Below are 23,272 nucleotides of genomic sequence, written 5' to 3'. Positions count from 1 at the left end.
CTCTTCTCTGTCACTGTGTCAGCTGTCGCTTTGTCCCTCTCCATGCATCCTATCTGGAAGTTTGTGATGTTGGCATGACCCCGCTGGGATCACCTGCTTACAGCGCTGCTTGCACTGTACCGTAAAGTGACTGTTTTTCTTCTTGTAATTAATGTGTCATCAGTGGGAACTACTTTGGGACTGTGTAAATAGTTCGTTCCTAATCAGATTATCCACTGATTTTTATAGCTCCATCATTCCTTCAGTGTGAGTTGGCATTTTATTGTAAGGATGAGCTTCCCCTTATCCCCCCGGTTTGTGCACATTAGTGTAGACTGGGGAGGGGGGTTCTAATTCGTTATTGTCATTATTTGGACACTCAGATTGTTCCATATTAGCCAGTGGGAGCCCCTTCGAGCTGGCTTCTGGGTCCTTCTGCTGAGTTCCCATGATTCTTGGAGGTTGTCTTACTTTCTGATGCAACAAGGTGTCCCAGGCTTGTTCCTTCCCTGCCTCCCCCTCCATCAGCCATTTTTCTAAAGAGCCCCTGTGTCTTTCAGAGGAGAACGCTAGGACCCAAAACTCTGGGCACTAGGTGTGCTCATGGCTTCTGGGCTGTCAGCAGATAGAAATATACATCCATTTGTGTGTGTCTGAGCACACATGCATGCATATAAACGCATGTGCATTTAAATACATACATGCCTCTGTGTATCAGTGTATCTAGATCTACTTATTAAAACCAAGCTCATAGCAACACCTCCGGTTGTGATCAAGCATCACAGAGCACATTTGAATCTTCTTCCCGTTGTTTGGCTGACTTCTCTTCCTCCACACAAGCATCAGATGTTAACATGGCTCAGAACCCTGAGCTGGGCCTGTCCTCTTTTCACCCCGTGCTCTTCCCAGAACTTCTCATCTTCCCTTGTGCCTCAGTCACCAGCAGGCGGGATGCCCCGGATCCTCCCCTAACCGCCTCACTTCCGTATTTCCATCCTGGCAGTCCTTACCAACCGGTCTTGCATCTTGCTCATCATGTCCCAGCCATGTTGACCAGCATCTCCCCTGGGATATCGTCTCACAAGCCTCTCGAACCCAACACAGACAAAAGAGACCCCACCAGCTTACCCCACACGTCTCCCAGGTCTCCGGGCCCCCATTCCCCCGACGGTTAAGCCAGAATCTCAGGGTCGTCCTTGTCTCGTCCCCCCCTGGAAAGTAGGGAAACTACCGCAGCCAGTTGCCAAGTCTCTTGGGTCTGCATCTGAATACCCTTCGATCTGTCCCCTCTTCTCCATTCTTACTGTCACGGTCCTAGACACCGCCACCAGCATCCCTCACCTGATCTACTGCCAGAACCTCCCCCCTGGTGGTCCTGCCCCCAGCCTCACTCCCTCTAATCCATGCTTCTCTCCATAGCCAAGGAGCCATTCCTAAAATATAAACATGTCTCCCTCCAGCTCAAAAACCCTTCAGTGGCTTCCCAGGGACCTCATGGTGACCTGCAGCCCTCTTAAAATGGCAGTCAGGGCTCCTGATGAGCTGGCCATTGGTTTTCTCTCCTACTTCTGCTTGGGTGTTACAAAGACCGAGATACATCTATAGCTACAGACAGGGAAACTCTGACAATTACTGAAAAAAAGCAAAGTGTAGAACAGTTGTGCTGTGATACAATTTTTATGAAAAGCACAGACACATACAAAACAAAATCCTGTATTCTGTATATGCAGACACGTCTGTACATGCGTAGTGAGAGGCTGGGAGAACCCCAGGGGACGGTGCATAGACCGCATCCGGGGCTAGCCCTGAGGAGGGTCCGGGATCAGGGCTCTGCATTCAAGGGGCACTTTAACTTAACCCGTGCTATTGGAATTGTTTGTTTAGGAAGTATAGTCCTTTATTGAGGGGGGTAAAAAATACAACGTAAAAACATACAGGTCTTTGTCCTCTCACTGTGGGGCTCTGTCCCAATAAACCCATCATCGGTTGAAAATGCAGTTACTACCCTTACCCTACTGAGCATCATCGCTCAGCCTAGCCTTAGACATGGTCAGAACCACGTACAGTTGGGCAAAATCATCTAACAAAAGCCTATTTTATGCCAAAGTGTTGAATGTCTCTTGTAATCTCTTGAATACTGTAGCGAAAGTGAAAAACAGGATGGCTGTACTTGGACAGAATGGCCGTCCATGTATGTGCTGTGGACCCTCGTGGTCCCCTGGCTGCCTGGGAGCTGCTGTCACCGCCCTGCACCATGAGAAGGGATGGAATCACTCATCGCTAGCTCAGGGAAAGTCAAAATTCAGAGTTTGAAGTACGACTTCTACTGGATGCGTATCACCTTTGCACCAACGTGAAGTCGAGAACTCGTAAGTGGGACCATCCTGAGTCGGGACTGCCTGTGCGTGCAATGGTCTTGAGAAGACAAGGAAGGGCCTTGTAAGGCAGAAGGAGGGGGGGGGGGCACCTTCCTGCCCATGCGGCCAGACCGCCCCAGCAATGGTGGTATCTGTCACCCCGCCCGCCGCTCGGACCCTGCACAGCTAGAGTCCAGGCCTCCGGCCACGACCGGCTGTGGATTAAACTGCTTGTTCAGGCCGTGCCTGTGTTCTGGAGGAGTGTGGTCACTCCTCATAGCAGCAGACCTTCATTGGCCCCCTCGGTCTACTTCTTATCCTACTTTTAGAGAGCTGCTCTTGTTCTCCAGCTCGCTTAGGGGTCTCTGTGTGTGCTGCGCTGTGGGGCGGCAGGCGTGAACCCGTGGTCGTTTCCCCGCAAGGCCTCAGCAACCTCGCCTCTTCACTCATATGGAAAGGTGGCACTTAGTTGGATTTTATCTTTACCGTGAACAAAATGCAACAGGTCTCTGCCCCAAGTCGCCAGATATTCGTGAAGTTTTAGAAAGCATTTCTGCAGTACAGGGAGAGTGTTCTTGTTCGTGGACCTGGAGTTTTTCGTGGGCTGTGGGGTGTGGGGCAGCCGTGCGTGGCCTTGCCTCTCGGGACTCCTGCCCTACCAGCTCCCGTGGCTCAGACGGCAGCCTCCAGGCCCCCCGAGGGGCAGCTCTGGAAGGAAGACGGGGGAGTGTAGGGCCCTCGGTTTCCTCCCAGGGTACTGGGGATGTGGAGACATGAAGTGGACCACACAGCTAAAGTCACACTTCCTGGCAGGTGGTCTGTATGGGGGACGGGGAGGCTTCCCCACTTCATAGAACCTCAGAGAATATTCATTTGTGGGGTGAAGCCACGTTTATTTTGAAGAGTATGGCATTTCTGACTGACCTGGCAAATTAACCTCCTGACACCCAAGGGCAGTTTTCTTCACTTTGCTTTTGGGGCTCTTTTCCGGGGGACGCTAAGCAGGCTGGGCCCAGCATGGGTCTTGCTCCTACAGTTGAGCTTGACCTGTGACCCCAGAGGTGGCAGACACCAGGGAGGGCCATGGTCAGGAGGACCCTCTGAGGTAGTCCTGGGCAGGCATTGCTTCCACACCTCCAGAAGCCTCTGGATGGGGACTCCCAGCCCATGGGTTACAGAATTTAATGTGGCTGCATTTCCGTTTTGATGTAAAAGCAGGTCGAGCACCCAAAAGGTCTGTCCTTGCCTTGGAAGGGCATTCTCCCCAACTCGTGATGACGATGAGAATGAGCAGGGAATTGTTTTATCTCCTTTACACATCACAGCAAGCCAGGCAGGGTTATTTCCTTCCTTCTACAGTTGAGGAAAGAGAGGCACCGAGAGATGAAACACTTGTCCTAAGTCCAAGGTGGACCTGCCCGAATCCCGCCTCTGAAGAGCAGGGCCTGCTTGGTGGCTGTGGACCACCCATAACTATACACGCTGAGTACCCGATGCAGGTCGGGCAGTGCTCGGCCCTCTCTCCTCCGCAGGCTCAGCCCCGCGGCCTTGCTGCAGCCGTGGTTCTCCTTCTTTGATGGGTGCAGGTCTGACTCAGGCTGAGTAACCTCCCCAAAGGCCCACGGCCAGCAAGTGGCTGAGCCTGGCTCGGGGCTCACACGTGTCTGACTGTGGCACCCACTTCCTGCTCCCCACGGTGCCGTGGGCCTCGGGAGGTCACTGTGGCTGATTAGTCCGTTCTTCTGGCTTTTGAGTAACCGGCAAAACAAATTACTTAGGGGATCTAGAAAGAAGTTGTTGGCCTAGTGTGGACTCAATTGGAGTGTCACTGAGCAGACAACCTAGGAGGCAGCTACACATATCTTCCAAGGAATATCCCTGAAGTGAAATCACCAGGAAAGCAAAACAGGCTTGGTGTTTCAGTGTGTGAATGAGTTTTGAGAAACAGCCTTGAGATCTTGAGGTGTTGGCATCTTTCCCATCACAAATTGTAAAGGATTTTTGAAGCCATGGGAAAGGAGAGAAGAAAGAGCCAGGTTGCTGATAATTTACAAGCAAGTCGCCAGGATTAAAGGCCTCCCCCGATTCCAGCTGCATTTAACTTTATCCTAAAAATGACGACCTGCCAATAAAGCCACATCATTCACCACCATCCCTGCCCGTACTTCTGAGGAGCTGTGACTCCAGTTCAAGTAACACCGCCTGACAGCTGTAAGCAGATGACAGTTGAGATGCTGGTCATGGAGTCTCTTTCTCTTAATATTACTTTTTTTTTTTTTTTTTGCCACATGGTTTTAAGACTCGTTATCAAGCATGTTGAAATTAATACATGCATTGATTGGAGTATTTCCTCGTTGAGATATCAGTGAGGGAAGGGGTCGAAAGCCCTGAGCAACTGTGGGGTGTTGCGAGGCAGTAGGGTGGCCCTGGGTCCGGAGCCCTTGGGAATGAGCGGTGGGTTCGAGTCGAGCCCGGAGAAATCCGAAAGTGTGCGTTTCGGTGGGAGAATCAAGGGATGGCTGTGAGGGGCCTGCCTTGGCAAGTACAATTATGGTTCCCATGTGAAGGAAAGATACAGGAACTGTAACAACCCTTTCCCGTTGCCAGGCAGAATTCCTACCGAGCCCTAGCAGGGTTGTCTGTGCAAGCAGGAGTCCAATTTTCTGTCCAAATAAATACAGCATGCAAATTGGACTCCTTCCCCGAGAACAGCAAAGTCAGGTATTCGGGTCAGTTGGGGAAAAAAAAGAAATCCGCCCCCCTCCTTCTTTAAAATCAGGGGCGGTATTAATACAGTAGCAGATTAGAGCTTTATTTGTTTAAACCTTGCATTCACCATCCTCTTGACTTGTAGTGCCTGATTGTAAAAAGAACAGTTGAATGAGCTCATTGTTTCCTGGTTTTTTTCTTTAATGTATTTTACAAACACTCCGGTGACAGGCCTGACACACTGATTTCTATGTACTCGCACTTCAGTTTGGGATTACAGCATTAATAACAGAGCTCCATGCATCATGCCATTTTTAAGCATGATCGTTATGATAAAGGGCATATACTTAATTACAGGCCTGCTTAATTACAGCTCTGTTGAAGCTCGTTTGTTTAGGAGAATACTAATTGCACTACGGAGCCCGCGGCACATCCTTGCTCTCATCTGCTGTACGCTCCTCTGTGCTGTGGATCAGCGCTTTGTTAAAACTGCCACCAAAAACAAAATTAAAAAAAAAAAAAGGAATAATAATAAGAAGAAAACAGTATCCTGGTACTAAAAGGAAGGCTGTCTGGATGTGGCTTTAGGTCCGAGCGGACACCACCATTTGCCAAATGGTGGGCCTCCTCTCTCTTGGACTGTGGCCCCCGTCACCCTCATGCAGCCTCCTGAGAGCTGCGTCTTCTCCCCATTTCACAGACAGGGTAGCTGAGGCTCATGGTGGTGGGGCGGCCCGCTGGGCCACACACCCACGCCTGCGGAGTTGGAGGGAAGGCCTAGGCTGTTGACTTGCCAGGCCTGCCCTCCCACCCTACCACTGCAGCCCCTCCACCACCACCAGCCCAACTCGGTGCTCGACTCCTGGCCCCTGGCAAGCTACCTGACTGCTCTAAGCCTAGGCTTCCTCGAGGATAACTTGCAAGTGATCATGTTGAGGCTGAAGTTATTCGGTGCACGTTCATGTTCACTACCTAGTGTGCAGCCAGCAAACGTGGGTTTCCTGTCCTCTCTTCTTTTGTAGCACTGGGCCTCAGGAGCAGGTCTGTTACCTCCAACGTTTGGGGGCGGCCTGTGTCATGTCACCCTGGGAGCCGAGGGGCCTGGAGAGGCGACTGCCGTGTGCCCCAGGGATTCTCGCTTTGCAGGCGCTGTCCCTGCTTCTGGGTCATGACCGCAGACTGGTCAGGCGGTGTCCCTCTGGGATCCCCCAGGCTGACTGGGAGGGCAAGTTGGGAGATGAAAACGTACTCTCTGAGAGCAGGGACCCTTCGCTCACAACTCTCCATCCAGCATCCCCGTGCATGTCCCGCTGAGTAGACTCGGCAATAGACTGAAGGCTAGAGTGAGTGTCACAGTCTCTGAGCGCTATAGAATAGTGAAGACAAAATACTGGCTTCAGCTAGGGGAGAAAGAAAGGAAGGAAGGAAACGTGGCTCCCCCATGGGAAGCCAGGATGGAGATGATTTATGAACACTCTTTCGGAACACGTGAAAAATGTGTGCCATTGATTTTAAGAATTATGTTTGGCAAATCTCTGGATATTTTAAAATATGGAATGGCTGCCCAGATAAAGAGAGTAGAAATGGATGTTATGGAATCAGAAGGGGATTCAGCAGTCCCACAGATCAGCTTTCCACTCAACACACAAAATCTCTCCTGAGCTCCCCCACACGTGGCCCCTGCCGGGACCCTGCTCAGCCAGCTCTGCTCATTCTCCCTTTCATCTCGTCTAGAGAAGGAACCATGCCTCTAGCCCTCACCCTGTGGCAGCTCTAAGAATATGGGCAGACCTTGGATTACACTCACCTTCGAGTCTTAGCTGGACCAGATCTCGCGGCACTTCCCCATGTTCTGGCGCTGGGTTCTAAGGTGCCGGGCAGGGGCTGATGGTGAACAAAAGTGGACAGGATGATGCCTTCCTGGAGCATCAGGCCTGATGGTTTCCTCCCCTCTCCTCGTGTGGTCTGACTTCAGGTCCCACACCATCCTGGGACTCCTTGTAGGCCACATGGGAGGACCCTCTAACATTTGGTCCCCGCACTGAACTCACACTCAAGCCCAGAGCAGACCAAGATGGCGGCTCCCTCACATTGCACCAGGATTGTAGCGCTGTTACTTACCTCGGCAGCCCTCCCGCCTCGAGTTAGTCGAATGGCATTGCTGACTCATTCAGCTACAAGTCTTTTTCATACCTTCTGCTGTTATTCCACATGTCTTTCATTCCATCTAATACAACTGGTTTTTAAGACCTAAAGTACAGGACTTACAAGCATTGATCTGTAGTAAATCCCATCCCTAAATTTAGACCATGATCCCGATTTGGGAGGATCTTCATTGGATTTCTCCCAGTTATCCAGCTTATAGATTGTCCTCCCAGACTCCCCATCAGCCACCTCTGCGATAGGCCTACTATGTATGTCTTCATTGAACTAATTGCTAATGCCCTGGGGTACCCTCCAGAGAGAGGTCAGTTGAGGTCAACATCAATGTATTAATCAGTTTCTTGAACATCTAGTCCAACCAGTTGTGGATTCTCCTCTTCTTAACACTGTTCAGTCATATTTATCCAACTTGTCCACATGGGTAACATGAGAAATTTTGTCAAATGTTTTGCTAAAATCCACATTCTTTCAGCCTACCATAATCTTTGATACACTAGATTTTTTAAATAAATGAAATTTGGCCAGTCTGCTGAAGAAGAAAGACAATCTGCTGATTCTCTGTTTAGCAAACTTTTATTGGCTCCCCTTTTAAGGGGCTCCACGCATGGGTGAGAGCATCCTGTTCTCTCGCCAGCTCCATTGGGAGCTATCAGCCCATAGGATCCTAGCGACTTGCTTTCTTTTCTTCCGAGACTATTAAAGTCTGTTTTCTAAGAGAATATGAGAAGGATCTGACTGTGCTCATCTTTCTGTCATGAACTTTAAGATACAGTGGAAATTTATCCCAAAGTTCCCGTCAGCAGGCAGCTCCCTTTGGGGGTTGGAGCGGGTCTGAGTGGTCCTCCCCATCATCTCCTCTGCTGCCGAGCCCATCAGGAGGGCACCCTGAAGGCCACAGCTGCCTTTTCTCACAGAGTCTTGGGGGTGCATCCTCCCTTTCTTCTCTCCAGAAGGGCTGTCTTTGGTGTGGTCCCATAGGATGTCGCTTCTGGTCTTCTGCCTTCAGCCTCCTCAAGAAGTTGCTCTGTGAAATTACCTTGGAGCCTACCCAGGGACCAGAAGGCGTGCCCTCACCAAACACCTTCATTGTTCACATGGGGCATTGGCCCTTGGGCCCAACAAATCTCCATCATTCCCCAGGTCTGGGAGTGAGGATTTCACCTGGGGAATGAGGTGGTGGGGGGAGGGGCTGTAGGTGAACAGGAGGCGCCTCTGAATGAACCCCCCTTCTGGTGGCTCAGAAACTCTATGGGGTGTGCCTGTGCCAGTCTCTACTCACTTTCTCTAGTCTGACTTAGAAGCTAAGAGGGGGCCTTTTGGAAATAGTGTGTGCATGTAGACATATACATACACACGTATATATGTATATGTATAATGTAAAAATATGTATTTATTACCTGTCCTATAAATATGCCTGATGTAAAGGTGCATTTTCTATACACACACACACACACACACAGACACACACACACACACACACACACAAATGCTATTGTTAGTATCCAAGTTTTACAAATCCGTTTTCTGGGTCTTTTTCTCCTCAGTTTTTATTTACAGCCCTCCAGGTCCCAAGGATCAATCTGGGCAAACCTGCCTTTCCCCTCCCCCACCATAACCCACGAGGCAGGAATGCAACATTCCAGGAGACTGGGCCACCACGGTCCAGAAAGCCAGTCTTCTCTTTCTAGATCTTTCTTTTTCAAAGACATGACCATCAGTTGGAAGGAGAGAGAAACACACACTCTTGGGGGGATAAAGGGAAAGTATTGAGTGGTAGGGTGTTGCTCTGGAAGGGGGGGACATGCTGTGGAACTGGGGAATGATGGTGGTTGCTCAACATTGTGAATGGACCAGATGCCGCCCAAGTGTTCACTCTAAAATGATTAGTTTTATATTATGTGAATTTTAGCTCAACAAAATTTACTAAATCTTTACTAATGTGCAAAAAAAATTTTAAAGATCAAAAATACTCCTCTCTGCTTTAATCTCCCCAGTTCCTAGAGGTGATTCCCAGACTTCTTCCAGAAACCCATGGCTTTTGTCAGCAGCTCACCAAACCCTCAACCAAACCCCTGGGGGCTAGGTACATGCCCCAGGCCAGAGCCCCCATGCTCAGGCCAGTTCTGTGGGAGCAGCCACCCTCCTGCCCTCCCTGCCCGAGTGCCTCCAGGCCTGGCTCTGGGCCAGGGACACAGGAATGCAGCTGTGACTCATACGTGGACTGCCAGGAAGCCCACTGCCCAAGAAGAGATGTGGCCGTGGCCGGGGACCTGGGCGGGGGGCGCCTCTGGGAAGGCTTGCTGCAGGAGAGGCACTGAGAGCAGACCTCAGAAGACCAGCCAGGTGTCGACATAAGGAGTATGAGGGGAAGGGGCCTCCTGTGAAGGGGTTGCAGGTCCTTATGTGCCAGTGAGGACCCCCCTTGGGAATCCTGCTGTGTGGGGCGCTGGTGTGGCTACCAGTCTTGGACAGGATGGAGCCACCTCTCTGCCTTGCTCCTGCTCTCCGTGCTCCCCGGGCCTCTTGTTTTCAGGGGTGATCAGGCTGTAGAAGGTCACCCTACTTCCCCTTCAGGATATGAGTTCTCTAAACCCACCCTGACGTTCAGATGGAAGCACTGTTAGCAGCGATGGGGAGTTCTTGACCTATCTCATCAGAAGCCCCCAGACACGAATAAGATCTTTAAAACAGAAAGCCTAGTGAGTGAATGGTCAGGGGTGCCCAGGGTGGGGATGTGGGCTAAAGATGTGCTCACCAAAAACTACTCATCAGGCATTTGGTCAGCCTGCTTCCTGAGTGCAGTCCGTGGGGCGTGTGAAGGGAGCTCTGCTCTGGGCGCTGCCGTCTGTCTAGTGGGTAGAAAGAAGCAGAAGGAGCTGTGTGTGTGTATGCAGAGAGCAGAGAGCACAGTGGCCCTGGCAGGTGACGGCCGTGGGCTTGTGGGACTTAGAGAGACAGAGTAGGCTGTGGCTTCCAGCCCCGGGCTTGGGATGGTCGGGAGCAGGTGGCACGTGGCCGGTGAGTGGGAAGGCGCAGGGAGGAGCAGGTTTGGGGAGAAGGTGGTGGTGGGTCTGACTGGACTCTTCTCGCACACACCCACTTCCTGGCCCGTAGGTCTGACCAAAAGGAGCTGGTGGAAGGGATGCCTGGAGACTTCGGGAGGACATGATAATGATCAAACCTTGAAAGGTCCTGGTCTGGAAGAAGCAGATTTGTTCTCAGAAATTCCATTTATACCCAGTGGAAGGGCCAGAGGATTTGGAGTCCCCGCTTGCTACCTGTGTGCCCTCAGCAGGCCCTGATCTGTGAAATGACCGCAGGTGCTGAGTGGCACCTGCCCACATGTGTCCATGGGCCGAGAAGGTGCAGAGGGTCGGGGTCAGGCGTCCGAATGCCGTGTGGGATAGGCCTTGGTGCACAGCCAGAGTTGGGCAGATAGTGGCAGTTGCCGGGAAGGGAGCATGGCCTCTTCTTGGATCTTGGGTGGGACCCCGTGTGTCCCTCTCTAGAAGGCGTGTGGCCTTGCAAGGGTCGTGTGTTCAGGGTGGGTTTTCCCCGCCATATGTGAGAAAGCACGCACGTGTGCCCCTGTGTCACTCGTGTGTCTGCACATGTGATGTGCCACAGATTACCGTGGGCGTCCTCCCCACCTCCTTTCTGGAGAAGGGTCACACTTCCTGGCCCTCAGCCGGTGCTCCCCCAGGCAGTCCTGGCAGCTCGCAGGGGCCCAGGATGGGAGAAGGCCCCCGACCGTGGCTGTCTCTGAGCCTGGGGCCGGACCTTGGGCAGTAGCCTTCCAAAGAAAGGAGGCTTCCAGGCTGGCAGCTGGGGCCAGCTGTGCTGCTTCCTTTTCTTCAGACCTACCAGAGGAGCCTTCATTTTCCCTTCCCTGAAATACATTCTGAACGTAGCTTAAAATGAGCCACGGGGCTCAGCTTGCTGATCAGGGAGGATTTGTCCCAGACTTCTCTTTCTCTTATTTTTTCCTGCCTGCCTTCTTTCTGCTTCTGCGACTCTTCTTTCTTAGGACTGAAAGAAATTGTCTGCCACTTGTATACCAGAGAAAACTCACCTTAGATGTTGGGGGCAGCAGAGAACACGACTTCCTGGGGAGCCCCCTCGCCAGGCCTGCCCCGTTCCTCCTAAAGCCGAATGGGCCAGAAGACCGTCTCCCTCCAGGCACTGCACCACTGACCCCGTGTTTTCGTTTGCTAGGGACCCATTTCCACCTTTCCCTGGTGTCCCATCTCGAGCAGCCTGGCGCCTCGAGTCAGCCTCGAAGCCCGGGACTAGGAGACGGAGAGGGAACCACGGTGGCCGTGCTGTGGCCCACCCACCTGCTCTGTGTCCGATGCTGCACACACCTCCAGCTCACACACACCCCTGCTCACAGGCCCTGCCGTCCTCCCTGTTTGTTTGTTTTTAAGATTTTTATTTATTTGAGAGAGCGAGACAGCGACAGAAATAGCAAGAGAGAGCAGGAGCAGGGAGGACAAGCAGGGAGCCCGACTTGGGGCTCGAGCCCGGGACCTCTGATACCGACTGAGCCACCCAGGCGCCCCCTGCCATCCTCCTTTTAAAATGTAACTTAAACTCACCGAAACCCACAGCCAGGATTCAAACCAGGTCTTTCTGACTCCAAAGTCACTCCTCCAACCTAGACCTTTCCTGTGGGCCCAGCAGCCTGCGGTATGGCGTCATTCTCAGCGGAGAGAATGTCTCCCGAATACGCTCCCTGCCCACCTCACAGAGCACAGTTTTGTCCCCTCCCTGCCCGCGTGCCCCTCTGTCCTGCCACCAGCCCCTCGGGAGCTGCCACCACTTACAGGTCAGAGACCAGACTCCGAGGGTGGGCTCTGGCCCTTTCTCTGCCCCCACAGCTCTGTCTGCACTTCTGTGCGGTGCCCAGGTGTGTGTCCTGGGTGCAGGGGCGGAGCCTGTGCCCACGTCACCCCAGGGCCCCACTCACCTGTGCCCACGTCGGCTTGTACTGTCAGTGTCTCAAGTCACTGAACACGGCTGGTGCCTGCAATGCCATTTTCTCTTTTTCTCTTCTCTTACAGCAATGGATGGTGTGCCTTTCATGATTTCAGAGAAGTTTTCTTGCGTTCCAGAAAGTGTAAGTGTTCTGCATGATGGCCCTTCGGTTCGGCCACCCCCAGCGTGTGTTCCCTCTGCTCGGCCCGCAGGCCCCTGCCCTCGAGTCATCCCAAGGACAGGGCTTCCTCTCTGGGCCCCTCCAGCTAACGCTGCACATAGTAGGTGCTCGAGGAGTGACAGGAGAGTAGGGATGAGGCGCGGGGAGGGAGCGAGACAGACTAGCGGACAGACTCCGATTCAGCCATAACAGAGCCTTTTTCTTTCAAATGTGGTGGTAAATAGGGCTGAACTTCACTAGTTGTGAATGTTCTTGGGTCCCAAGTTCAGGTTAATAATTTTTGTTCTTTTTTATTTAACCATGACAACATCTTGCCGAAAGAAGGCTGCCTCATTTTTTTCATTGTAACCTGGATTCTGTGATAACCACACTCTCTGCTCCGAGTTGGAGGGAGGCCTCCGAATGGCAGGCTGGTCGGCCAGTGTGCGTGCCCACAGCTGTGGTCACCCGCTCGCCACAGGCCCGCAGGGACCCCACGACACACACCAGCCGGCCGGGGCCCCTGAGCTACCTGTGGTGACGGAGGGGCTGTGTGAGCTGGCTGGGCGTGCAGCCCAGAACCCAGACCACGAGGGGCGCCCACCATACGCAGCCTTGCAGGCTGTGGGCTGCCACTGCAGACCCCACCTGGCACTCCAGGGACCCTCTCTCGGATGGCACCTGCCCCCCAGGTGGGAGCCCCCCACCCGACCCCACTCCCCCAGCTGGTCCTGGTCCATGCCGGCTCGATGGCCTTGTTTCTGGGTGTTTTTTATCCCTTTCGCAGGAGTTTGTTTTGAGTAGCTAACAACCGTGAGGGCCCCAGTTTGGGCACCAGCTAAGGAATCCTTCATTGTATTTCTTGGATCCAGCTTAAAACCACCCGGCTTGCGATTTGACCTGCTCTGTAGTTTCCATTTTCATGAAATATAATAGGCCTCCTCTGAACCCTTCTGGTAAGCAGCTTAATCTTGAAAAATGCTCGTGACGTGACATGCGGGGCATGAGTAACTTCAGCCGCCGCCACTTGGCCGCGTTGCCATGGCGACGCTGGCGCCTCTCCCGCCCTGCTCCCTCGGAGAGGCTGTTCTGTCCTGCGCACCAGCTCCAGTCGGGAAAGTTTAGTGGGGCAGTTAGAGCCTAATGATGCAACAGCTGGACCTCTGCTGATCGCGGGCAAGCAGCCCCGTTCTCGTCACTCGGGCTGGCAGCAGGAGAGAGCCAAACTGTTTTGTGGCTACTGGCAGAGGAGCCCTGGGAGCTGAGTGCCTCATTCGGTGGCCCTGTCCCAAGATCGCCCTTGCAAATGTGCCGCTACCCAGCGCTGCCGACTCAGCAAGTGCTTGAGGCGGGCAGCTCGGGCCAAACCGGGTGCTGGGCACCTCCGAGCGCTTCTCGCTCCCCCTCCGGTAGCCCAGCTGGGAGAACCCAGCCACGCTGCTCTGAGCGGGAGAGCAAGTGATGCGGCGATCTAACCCACAGCCGCGCTGTTTTGAACCCAGGTCCGTGGACCCGGGAGCTGGCCTTTCTACCGCACCTGCAGGAAATCCCTGCAGGCTCGGCTTGGGCTCTAGCTCTGCGCTGACCTCTGGGCTGTGGTTCAGAAGCATAAGGGCCTGGGGTTTTTGTCTGGGACCCCGGTTTCACCTGTTCGTCCTCAGGTGCCAGTTGCCGGCCCCTCTCAGGAATCCAGAACGCTGACAGGCGTAGAGCAGGACAGGGTGCCCTCCAGGACAGGGTGCCCACTGCCCTCTTACCTCTCATCGTGCGTCCAGCCCCGGCCTCTCTGCGCCTCCAGCTGACTTGTTGCCTCGTGCACTTGACTCCTGCTGGCTGCGGGAAAGCCAGTATTTTCAGAGAAGGCTCCCATTGTCATGAAATTATAGAAACCCACATTAAAATGCAGCGATACCATTTTTCACTACCATTGAGTTCTCAAATGATCGTTGATAGGCAGTTTTTTTCCCTTCACCTTGCATCTTCAAAGACCTAGAATTCGCTCCCGCGGTTCCTTAGACCCATCCCACCACAAGGATGACATGGTCAGGGCAGCTGTGGCCAAGCCTTGTACCCCTCTGTGCCCCCAGCTGCGGAAGGAGCAAACCGGCTTTTGGCCTGGGCAGGGAGAAAGGAGAGACGGAAGTCATCAGTGACTGCCACTGTCCCTCAGGAGGGCTGGGACCCTCCCAGGTGCTGCCGACAGATGACTCAGCAGGGGTCGGCCAGGTTTTCTGGAATGTTTGCTCGTGTAATCACTACAGATTTGCAGTGGTGGGTTTCCTGTTGAAAGAGGGTAGAGAAAGTGCTAGATCACATAGGGAGGTTTGAGATGTCACAATTGTTAAGCATAAAAGCAAATGTGAAACAGCATTTTCCAGCCACTTGAAAGGATGACTTGATCTGTATTTGCAGATGCAGCCCTTTGATCTCTTGGGAATCACCATCAAATCTCTGGCAGAAATTGAAAAAGAGGTAAGCAAGCTGCCCAGAGTGGGGGCAGGTGGGGCCTGGGCCTGCTTGCTCCCCACAGGGTCTCCATCCCAGGAACAGGGAGGACGTACGTGTGGGGTGCCCCTCTGAGGAAAACACTTCCATGTCACTCAGATTTATTCGTTAGAAGAAACTCACTTTGAATGTGTTTACTGCTTCAAGTCAGTTATGACCAACACCTCCGTGTGTTCTCTGAAAGGTGTGTTCTCAGAAGGTTTTAAAATGCCCCCATTTTTAAGAGGTGGGAGTTGGGGGATGGGCACGGAGTCTCCTTTCTCTCCTCGGGCTCTATTATTTGCCACCAGTAGGGGTGTGGGAACATGTCCACGGAGCCTTTTTGCGATTTAGAGCCAGCATCAGGGTCCGTTCTGTTGTGCCTGATGAGCCAGACCCCATTCGGCAGCCTGGTTCCACATAGTTTGGGTGTTTGCCTAAAAAAACAGAAAGAAATCCAAGCCTGGAGCACTTGTGACAACACTGAGAGCTGAGATATTGGCATGAAACCGGAGGTCAGGCCCGCCCATGTCTTCCCTGTTTTCATAAGACAGCAATAGAGTGTGCGTGTGTCGTCTTGCATGTGTAGACGACTGTTAAGCAGTCACATGCTTGCAACCAGCTCTCCTCTGAGAGGAACATTTGTCTCAAAGATGGAAATGGTAGAACCATTTCAATATTCTCAGTTCCTCTGGGTTTTCTCCGGTACACCCAGCTAGCAGAAGCCGGTCGCATTATTGAAAGATGGCTGAAATCAAGGAAAATTTAATCAATGTAGTACAACAAATTTCTAAACCTGTCATAGCAAAAACAAGACAAAAAAGTCCCCCTTTGTCTTTGATTTTCAGTAAATCATAAAAACCAACCTGATTGTCATCTATAGGTTCCGTGGGGGTGGAAGGAGCAGTAAACTTGGGGGAAAGAATGGCGGCTCCATTAGAGATCCCTGTGCACGTGGAGCTCCGTGTCAGCTCTTCCCAGAAGCAAGGCAGTCATAGGTGGCTCTACAAACTGCCTTCGAGTGGGGTCCCGAGTACGGTGGCCCCGGTGAGTATGTGCAGAAGGCCTTTGAGGGTGGCTTACTCTGGCTGCAGGGTAAAGCAGGGGCATGGCCTGTGACCCCTTTAGGAGGGACAAGGTCATACAGACAGTCAAGGTCATACATACAGAGCAAACATTCCAGCTCCACGCTGACTGGGGGCAAGTCGTCCCCCCTCTGTTTAAAGCCGGGATAACAGGAGAACGTATCCCCTAGGGTTTTCAGGAACACCATGTGAATATATGTAAACACAGGTGCCCGGCCGCGTGGGTTGGAGGCTGTGAGGTGGCATGTGCTGGCTCAGGAAGGCAAGCCGTCTGGGTGTCATGCTTTCCCTTGTCCACAGTCGCCCCTGTTTTATTTTAGCACCTGCTACGTGCTCACCTTCAGCTGGGGCGCGCTCTCTGCATTTCCACTGGTTCCCGCCGCTGACCAAGTGGGTGTCGTTCCTCCTCATCTCTTGGGGCAGAAATTGAGACTCTAGAGGTGAAAGGTCTTGCCCAAGACAAGATTGAGACCCAGTGGTCACACTCCAAACCCTGCCCCTTATGGCTTAAAGCCTGTGGCTCCATGTCCCTCAAAGGGGCTGATGGAGACAACAGTGCTGGGGAGGTTGGTCCACCTGACCCGGGCTGGGCCTTTGAGTTACCAGATGGGACAGATAGATGAGGCCTGTGTAGGGCTCGGTGCAGGCTGCAGAAGCCACCAGAAACCTGAATTATCATGCTGAGGACTGAAATGCCACCTAAACACACGTTTTGTTAGAATGCGTTGTCTTGCTGTCCGGCACTCTGAGCCTGGAGGGGTGCGGAGGGGTTCTGGACTTGGCCACCCCAGGCTTGGGTCTCGGCAGCACCACTTAACTGCTCTGAACCTCTGTCTTCTCTTCTGTAAAACGGGAGAGTAATGAAAGTACTGCCGGCACAGCACTTACGGGATCTGAGACCGTCGTGTGAAGGACCCAGGACAGGGTCTAGCCTCGGCCACCACGGTCGTGCTCGCTGTTATTATCGCGAGCAAGCACAAATCCGGCCCAGGTGTCCACACCTCACTTTATTTCTTGTTCCGGTAATGGGCTAAAAACACACATCTGTGTTCTCTGTGGATGGAAATTAAAGTGGAGTTAGAAAGTGGGGAAACGGGGAAGGTTAGAAACATGAAGTAGGGTATAAAACCATCACCGATACCACCACAGTCAAGAATGCCACGGTTTTTCATTTAATCTGGGGCTTTAGAGGTTACTGGCCCCGGCTATCCGCGTGCATTTCATGGTGATTAGTATGTTGATATCACACTCCCGTGAATGAGCTGCTGCTTCGGCAACAATGGCAGAGAATTTTCTCCATAAATAAACATGAACTTCCTCCTTTCTGCCGCTGAACTCAGCATTGCTCATGGAGGTGGAGGCTGAGGAGGAGCCAGGCCCACCATCCCCCTGGCCCCGGCTCTCGGCTCCTGAGTAGCTGGGTGTCCCTTTGGTCAGGATGATTTTGCTCCTTTCCATCCCCAGCAAGTCTGGCTGCCCCTGGAGGCGGTGGGGGGGATCTTGGCGGAGGACTTTGCTTGGCTCGCTGTGTATCATTTTGTCATATTTTACACTGTTAAGCCAAACCCCTTCCCCACAAAAAGGAGACTGCCACTGGGTTCAGGGGCAGACACACGACCAGAACCGTGTTTCTCTGCCCATCCTGAATGCCTCCCTGAGCTCTCGGATTTCTGAGCAGCTGGAAGAGGCTAGCGTCCACGGAGGCTGCTTTGTGCTGGCAGGTGCTTCTCTCCTTTACCACACGCCCCCCCCCCCCCCCCTGTGTGGAGAAATGGTGTTGCCTGGGCTTCCAGCAGAGACCTGGGCTTGCATGGTCCCTGCCGTGAAGGAAGCTGAAGATGCAGCCCCTGATGGCAGCACGTTGTTCTGTCTGTCCAGAACTGGGGTGGGCTTGCTTGCTTGCCAACTTTACTTACCACACTCTGCCTGGGGGATGATTCGGAATTTAAGCCTGTGCCCCATCACCGCCATTCGGCCACAGGGACAGTTCACTCCATGAACGAACCCCGTGACCCTGCCAACCTTGACTTTGGTGGTTGGGGACCAAAGGGAACACCCCAGCTGCCAGCGTGAGCAGGGACCCGCAGTGCCCCCCAGCCTGCCACAGCCAAGAATTGCCCATGTAAAGATGGAGAGAGACCAGGTGTGGGTGGGCAGTGCACCTCCAGCCCCCCAAAGTTAGCTGAGCTTCAGGGAGCGTGTGACGCGGGGCCCTGCCAGCAGGAAGACAGGACAAGGCTCGCTGGCCGTGTGGACCAGAGCCACCTGTCACACTGAAGGGCACATCCCGGGTGTTCGCAGGGACGTTTACGGACCATGTAGACAGGGCAGGCAACGGGGTAGGGTGAAGAGGACACAGTTTGAGTCTGGATGCTGGGGTAGCACGCCAACTCTGCCGCGTAGGATCGACCCTGGGTGGGTCCCCTGGCTCCCCCCACCCCCGCCACGGGCCTGATGGCCCCAGCCTGTGTGCCTCACTCGTCCCACAGCTGCTGCTCCTGACTTCATTGCGAGTTCCCCAGAAGCCGTGGCATGTAGCACTGGCTTGAGTTTCTTGAAAGAACCCCCCCAAGGAAGGTCATGTTTTAAGGTCGTGATTAAAAATCCCTCTACGTGCCGTCGAGCAGATTTGCAGGGGGAGGTGGAATTCTTGACAAACATGAAACCTCTCACAACTAAGAAATACTCTCAGGTGTGGGTGTTGAAAATGAACAAAGCTGTGGCTAATAAATTCCCCCGTGAATGCGGTCACTCTCCTGGCGCCGGGTGGGGATGGCAGCCTCCTTCCTGCCCAGCCTGCCCTCCAGCAGCCGTATTCCCTGCCGTCCGCATCCGTCCCCGGCTTGGAGCAGGGCCTCTGCCGTGCACATTAGTCCGAGGCATGAGAAAGTGAGTTTTGGCTCATCTCCCCTCAGCCACGGAGGTGACCAGTGAGTGGCAGTGATGGGGAGGCTTTCTGGCCCCGCCCCTCCCCCACAGGGCTGGGCAGCAGGAGGGTGGTGGTGACCCCCAGTGGGATGGTGGCTCCGTGAAACCCTTATTGTCTGCCCCGCAACCCAAACAAAAGCTTCTGTCTGTTCAGGAGTCAGGAAAAGTGTGATTTTGCAGCTGACCCCTGTGATGAAGCGTCTTCTCTGGGAGTGAGAAGATGGGCATATAAATATTCTCCGTCTCTGCCGCTCTTTATTTCCCTTGTAAGCGGTTGCTCCATTTCTCCATCTGATGGATTCCCCGTCACAGCCAGGGTGGGAGCACCCCAGCTCTGCAGCCCAGGCTGCAGCTTCTAAAATCGTGCTGGTGTCTCCGTCCCCTTTACCATGCCTGTTTATCCCGCCTGCCCGCCCACTGCCCCACCTGCCCTGTGGCCCGGCCACCCCCAGTCTCGCCTCCCCTGCAGACCCTCCATCCCTGTCTCAAGGAATAATAGCCAAGAGACAGCGGCCTTGATTGTAGATTTCACACCGCACACGTAACAACCTGCAAGCCTTTTAAAACTAGGAGCCAACAGTGCCTATGATGAAGCAGCATCCGGCATCCGCAGTGCTTTCCAGCTCGGTGCAGAGCCATCTCCCCACCTGCTGCCGACCTCCCATGGAAAACCACGATGCTCGCCCTCCCTTCCATGGGTGCCACGCTGAAAATTCAGCCTGGCGAGGGAAGCGTCCTTAGCCCACCCTGCTTCCTTAGGGCACACAGCCTCCATTTTCGCTCGACTTTAAAGCTGAAAGACACGGGAGAGTCTAATTAGTAAAGGGACGATCTAATATTAATCACTCCCTTAAAATTGACAAGGGAGGCAGTTCATTTAACCACTTAATTGCTACAGGTTTTTATGGGCTGCTGTGTGGAGACGTATTTAATGAAGAAGTTATAAATCTAAGGGAGCTTAAAATTTTAATTTTATACCTAAATATTTTCCTTGTTCTCATGTTTGTAGTCAATCCTCAAGAGTGTAGTCACGTGGAATGTTCTTTAAATGAACATATTTGCTAACTGGCGTGATTTCAGTTTTTAAAACATTGGTTCCAGCAATTAGGCATTTTTCTCAGTTCCCAAATGACTAGAGAAATTCGTCTTGATTATAATTGCTCTTAGCCACGCATATCTAATTTGTGTCTTTTTAAGTGTTAATTAGTAAACAGTTTGAGCTGACATCTTTATGTGTTTGTGTGTTGAAAAATGGGGCTTATTGCTTATTTAGCTTGGGGCCGATTCCACTAGCATTTACGTCACGACATTGAGGTGAAATTAATGGAAACACATTTGGCAGTGCAAGGTAAAAAAAAAAAAAATTCTAATTCAACTCTTGGACATCCACTTTGCACGGGCTTCTTCGGCCCCCTTCAAATAGATGAGATGAGAGTAGACTTGGGACCAGCATATGCGGGAAGAAAGGGAGGCAGAAGATTTTTGTATCACTAATGAAATGGCAGAGTCCCAATTTTTATAAAAGCAAAATGTTCATGTCCCAGCACAATTGTTCATTCTCTCTACTTTTGGAAAGCTTTCATTGTGCTTATTAACGTTAAAGAATTTTGTTGAGGGAGAGGTCGCAAAATTTGCGGTCCCTTTGCACCATCTAGTGGTCAGGTCTCAAACTGCAACGGGAAATCGGCAGCAGCGTTCTCTCTGCCTAGATTAAAGGTTTCCACCACCCAGAACCCTTTTTCTTGATTTTTCAGTAAGGATGCTGATCTGTTTTGGAAAAGAAATCTGCCTAATTTATTTATTAAGTAAAAGTCCGTTAAATAAATAGACGTTAACCTGTTCTGCTCCCCTTTTTTAAATTGCTCAAAGGCACCGAGCTGCCACCCAAACCCTTACGCACACAGTTAGATCATTCCCGCCCAAAACAAAGAAACCTAATGAATTAGTTTAATGGATAGCCCTTCTGAAGTCACACAAGACGTGTTAGGCTTCTCTTGAAATATGGGAAGTAGCTTGGGGACCACCACTGCATAGACTCTTTGGGAGTGTGACCACACCGTAGGAACCAGCTTCATGCCACAAGATCACTTCCGTCCCCATAAATTGTAGCAGATCTCTTGGGCAGTTTATCATCTGAAGCAGCTACCCTGCCAGTCAGAATCAGTCGTTTACTATTTAGTGTTTTCCCCTTGAGTTCAAAGGTTGTACGTGTTTATAAAACTGCAAACATCACAGAAACATGTAAAGTAAAAGGTGCGCACGCACACGCGCACACACACACACGGGCGTTACATAGGCTCACACAGTACACAAGCCTCACCTTGCTGTTCACCTCCACAGCCTTCCGTATCACTTCACACAGACCTACCTCGTTCTTTTTAATGACTACATGTGGTTCCCTTTTATGATTATGCCATAATTTATTTAAGCAATCCACTATTGATTGACTTTTGAGTTGTTTCCAATTGTTCGCTATTAACACGGCTGCAGTATATTTCCTTGTACATGTGCCTTTGCTCCCCTGGGCCTTTCTTTAGAGGAATATATATTATCATTTTGCCTTCCAAAAAGGGAGTGCGCATTCAGACCTCCCCCCCCCATAGTATATGAGGGGGGTACCTGTTTCCCACATTCTCACTATGGCTGAGCATCACCAGCATCTGAAAGTGAACATTCTTTCAAATGGTTATTGGCCACTGTATTTATTTTGCAAATCTTTTCTGTGTGTACCCTTTGCCTTATTATTTGTTGGCTTATTTCATTTTTTTCCATTTGTCTTTAAGAATTCTTTATGCTTTTTTTTAAGATTTTATTTATTTATTTGAGAGAGAGAGAATGAACAGTGGGGAGAGCCAGAGGGAAAGGGAGAGAGAGAAGCAGACTCCCCGCTGAGCAGGAAGCCGGAATGTGGGACTCGATCCCAGGACCCAGAGATCATGACCTGAGCCAAGGCAGACACTTAAACGACTGAGCCAACTGGGTGCCCCTTCTTTATGCTCTTTATAACAACTTTCTCCCTGTCACATTCTCAAACACACCTTTAACCAGTGGCTTTTCTTGTTAATGATGTGTTCTGCTAAATAGTTTTAATTTTTTCATGGGCTCTTTTGTCTTTATGTTTTAACATTTTATTTGGGGCTTTGTGTCATAGAAGATTATAAGAATAGTCAGTCCTGTTTTTTCCATTCTTTCATATTTTAATATATTAAAATACTAAAATCTTGGGGTGCCTGGGTGGCTCAGTCATTAAGCGTCTGCCTTCGGCTCAGGTCATGATCCCAGGGTCCTGGGATCGAGCCCCGCATCGGGCTCCCTGCTCAGTGGGAAGCCTGCTTCTCCCTCTCCAACTCCCCCTGCTTGTGTTCCCTCTCTCACTGTGTCTCTCTCTGTCAAATAAATAAAATCTTTTAAAAAAATAAAACCCTAAATTCTTTTCAACTACTAAATCCATCTGAAATTTATTAGAAGAATTAGGACCAGCCTTATTTTCTCCCATGGCATTAGCCAGCTTTTTAACACTGACCAGAATATTTTCTTCAGTGAATTTTAAATGCTGTCTTTATCATATTATTCTATTATGTAAGTGGATCAATGAACATTTCTCTTAACTCTGTTCTCTGTTCTTTTTATATTATTGCCACACTGTTTTGAACCTTATAGTTTTATGATAAGCTCTAATATATGATAGAGTTCTCCCTTTATAACCCCTCAGTTTTTCTAATTATACTCACGTGATTATTCTTCCAGCTTCATTAGAGAACCTTGTGGTGAGGGGAGGGGTTTCCAGAAACTCTGTTCTAGGTGTTTATTGTAACCACCCTGACTACATAGATCAACAGAGGAGTGATTTTAGATGAAGAGTCCCCACCCCGAGGCTGGTCTCTGTCACCACGCAGAGCAGAACTGATGACCCCACACGCTGCTTCTCAGGTCCTTCTCGGTGTTTGATGTTTTTGCGGCTCTTGTGAATGGCTCTTTTCTGACGTTGTATTTCCCGACATTTCTATATCAAGAAGCTGTGGGCTTCTCACCGACTTCTTTGTTTCTGACAGGTTTTCAGTTGCTTTCCTTTGGGGTCCCTGGCAGGCAGTTCTGCCGCCAGCGGACACCAACGGGGCCTCCTTCCAGGGTCCGCACCTCGCCTACCGCCTTCAGGCCACTGCGCCGCCTCGGCACGTTAATAGGGGTTTCTCATTTCAACGTTAACCCATAATGCCGCGTTTGGGCTTGTTATATATAGACACATCTCTCTCTCTCTCTCTCTCTCTCTCTTTCTCTTTCTTTTTATCCTGCTAAGGAATTAGCCATCTGTTTCTATTTTTCTGTTTTTTATCAGGAATGGGTGGTGGCTTTTGATAAATGTCTTTTAATCATCTATTGAGATGATCATGTATTTTCTCCATGGGCATATTAATATGCTAGATTATATT

General features: G+C 51.4%; 1 protein-coding gene across 2 annotated transcripts in view; it reads left to right on the top strand.

Moving 5' to 3' along the window:
• Window positions 1-23,272, top strand: part of MVB12B (multivesicular body subunit 12B) — a 184,240-nt gene that overhangs the window by 148,208 nt on the left and 12,760 nt on the right. For both annotated transcript variants that reach the window (XM_025888621.2, XM_025888622.2), the window contains exons 8-9: window positions 12,272-12,327; window positions 14,758-14,817. In XM_025888621.2, coding sequence (XP_025744406.1) covers window positions 12,272-12,327; window positions 14,758-14,817 — 116 coding nt within the window. The remainder of the gene's footprint in view (window positions 1-12,271; window positions 12,328-14,757; window positions 14,818-23,272) is intronic.

Source organism: Callorhinus ursinus, unplaced genomic scaffold (assembly GCF_003265705.2).
Source record: "Callorhinus ursinus isolate GAN/ISIS: 27379988/994484 unplaced genomic scaffold, GSC_fseal_2.0 scaffold24, whole genome shotgun sequence".
NCBI classification, from domain to species: domain Eukaryota; kingdom Metazoa; phylum Chordata; class Mammalia; order Carnivora; family Otariidae; genus Callorhinus; species Callorhinus ursinus.
This window is presented reverse-complemented; position numbering and strand designations above follow the sequence as displayed.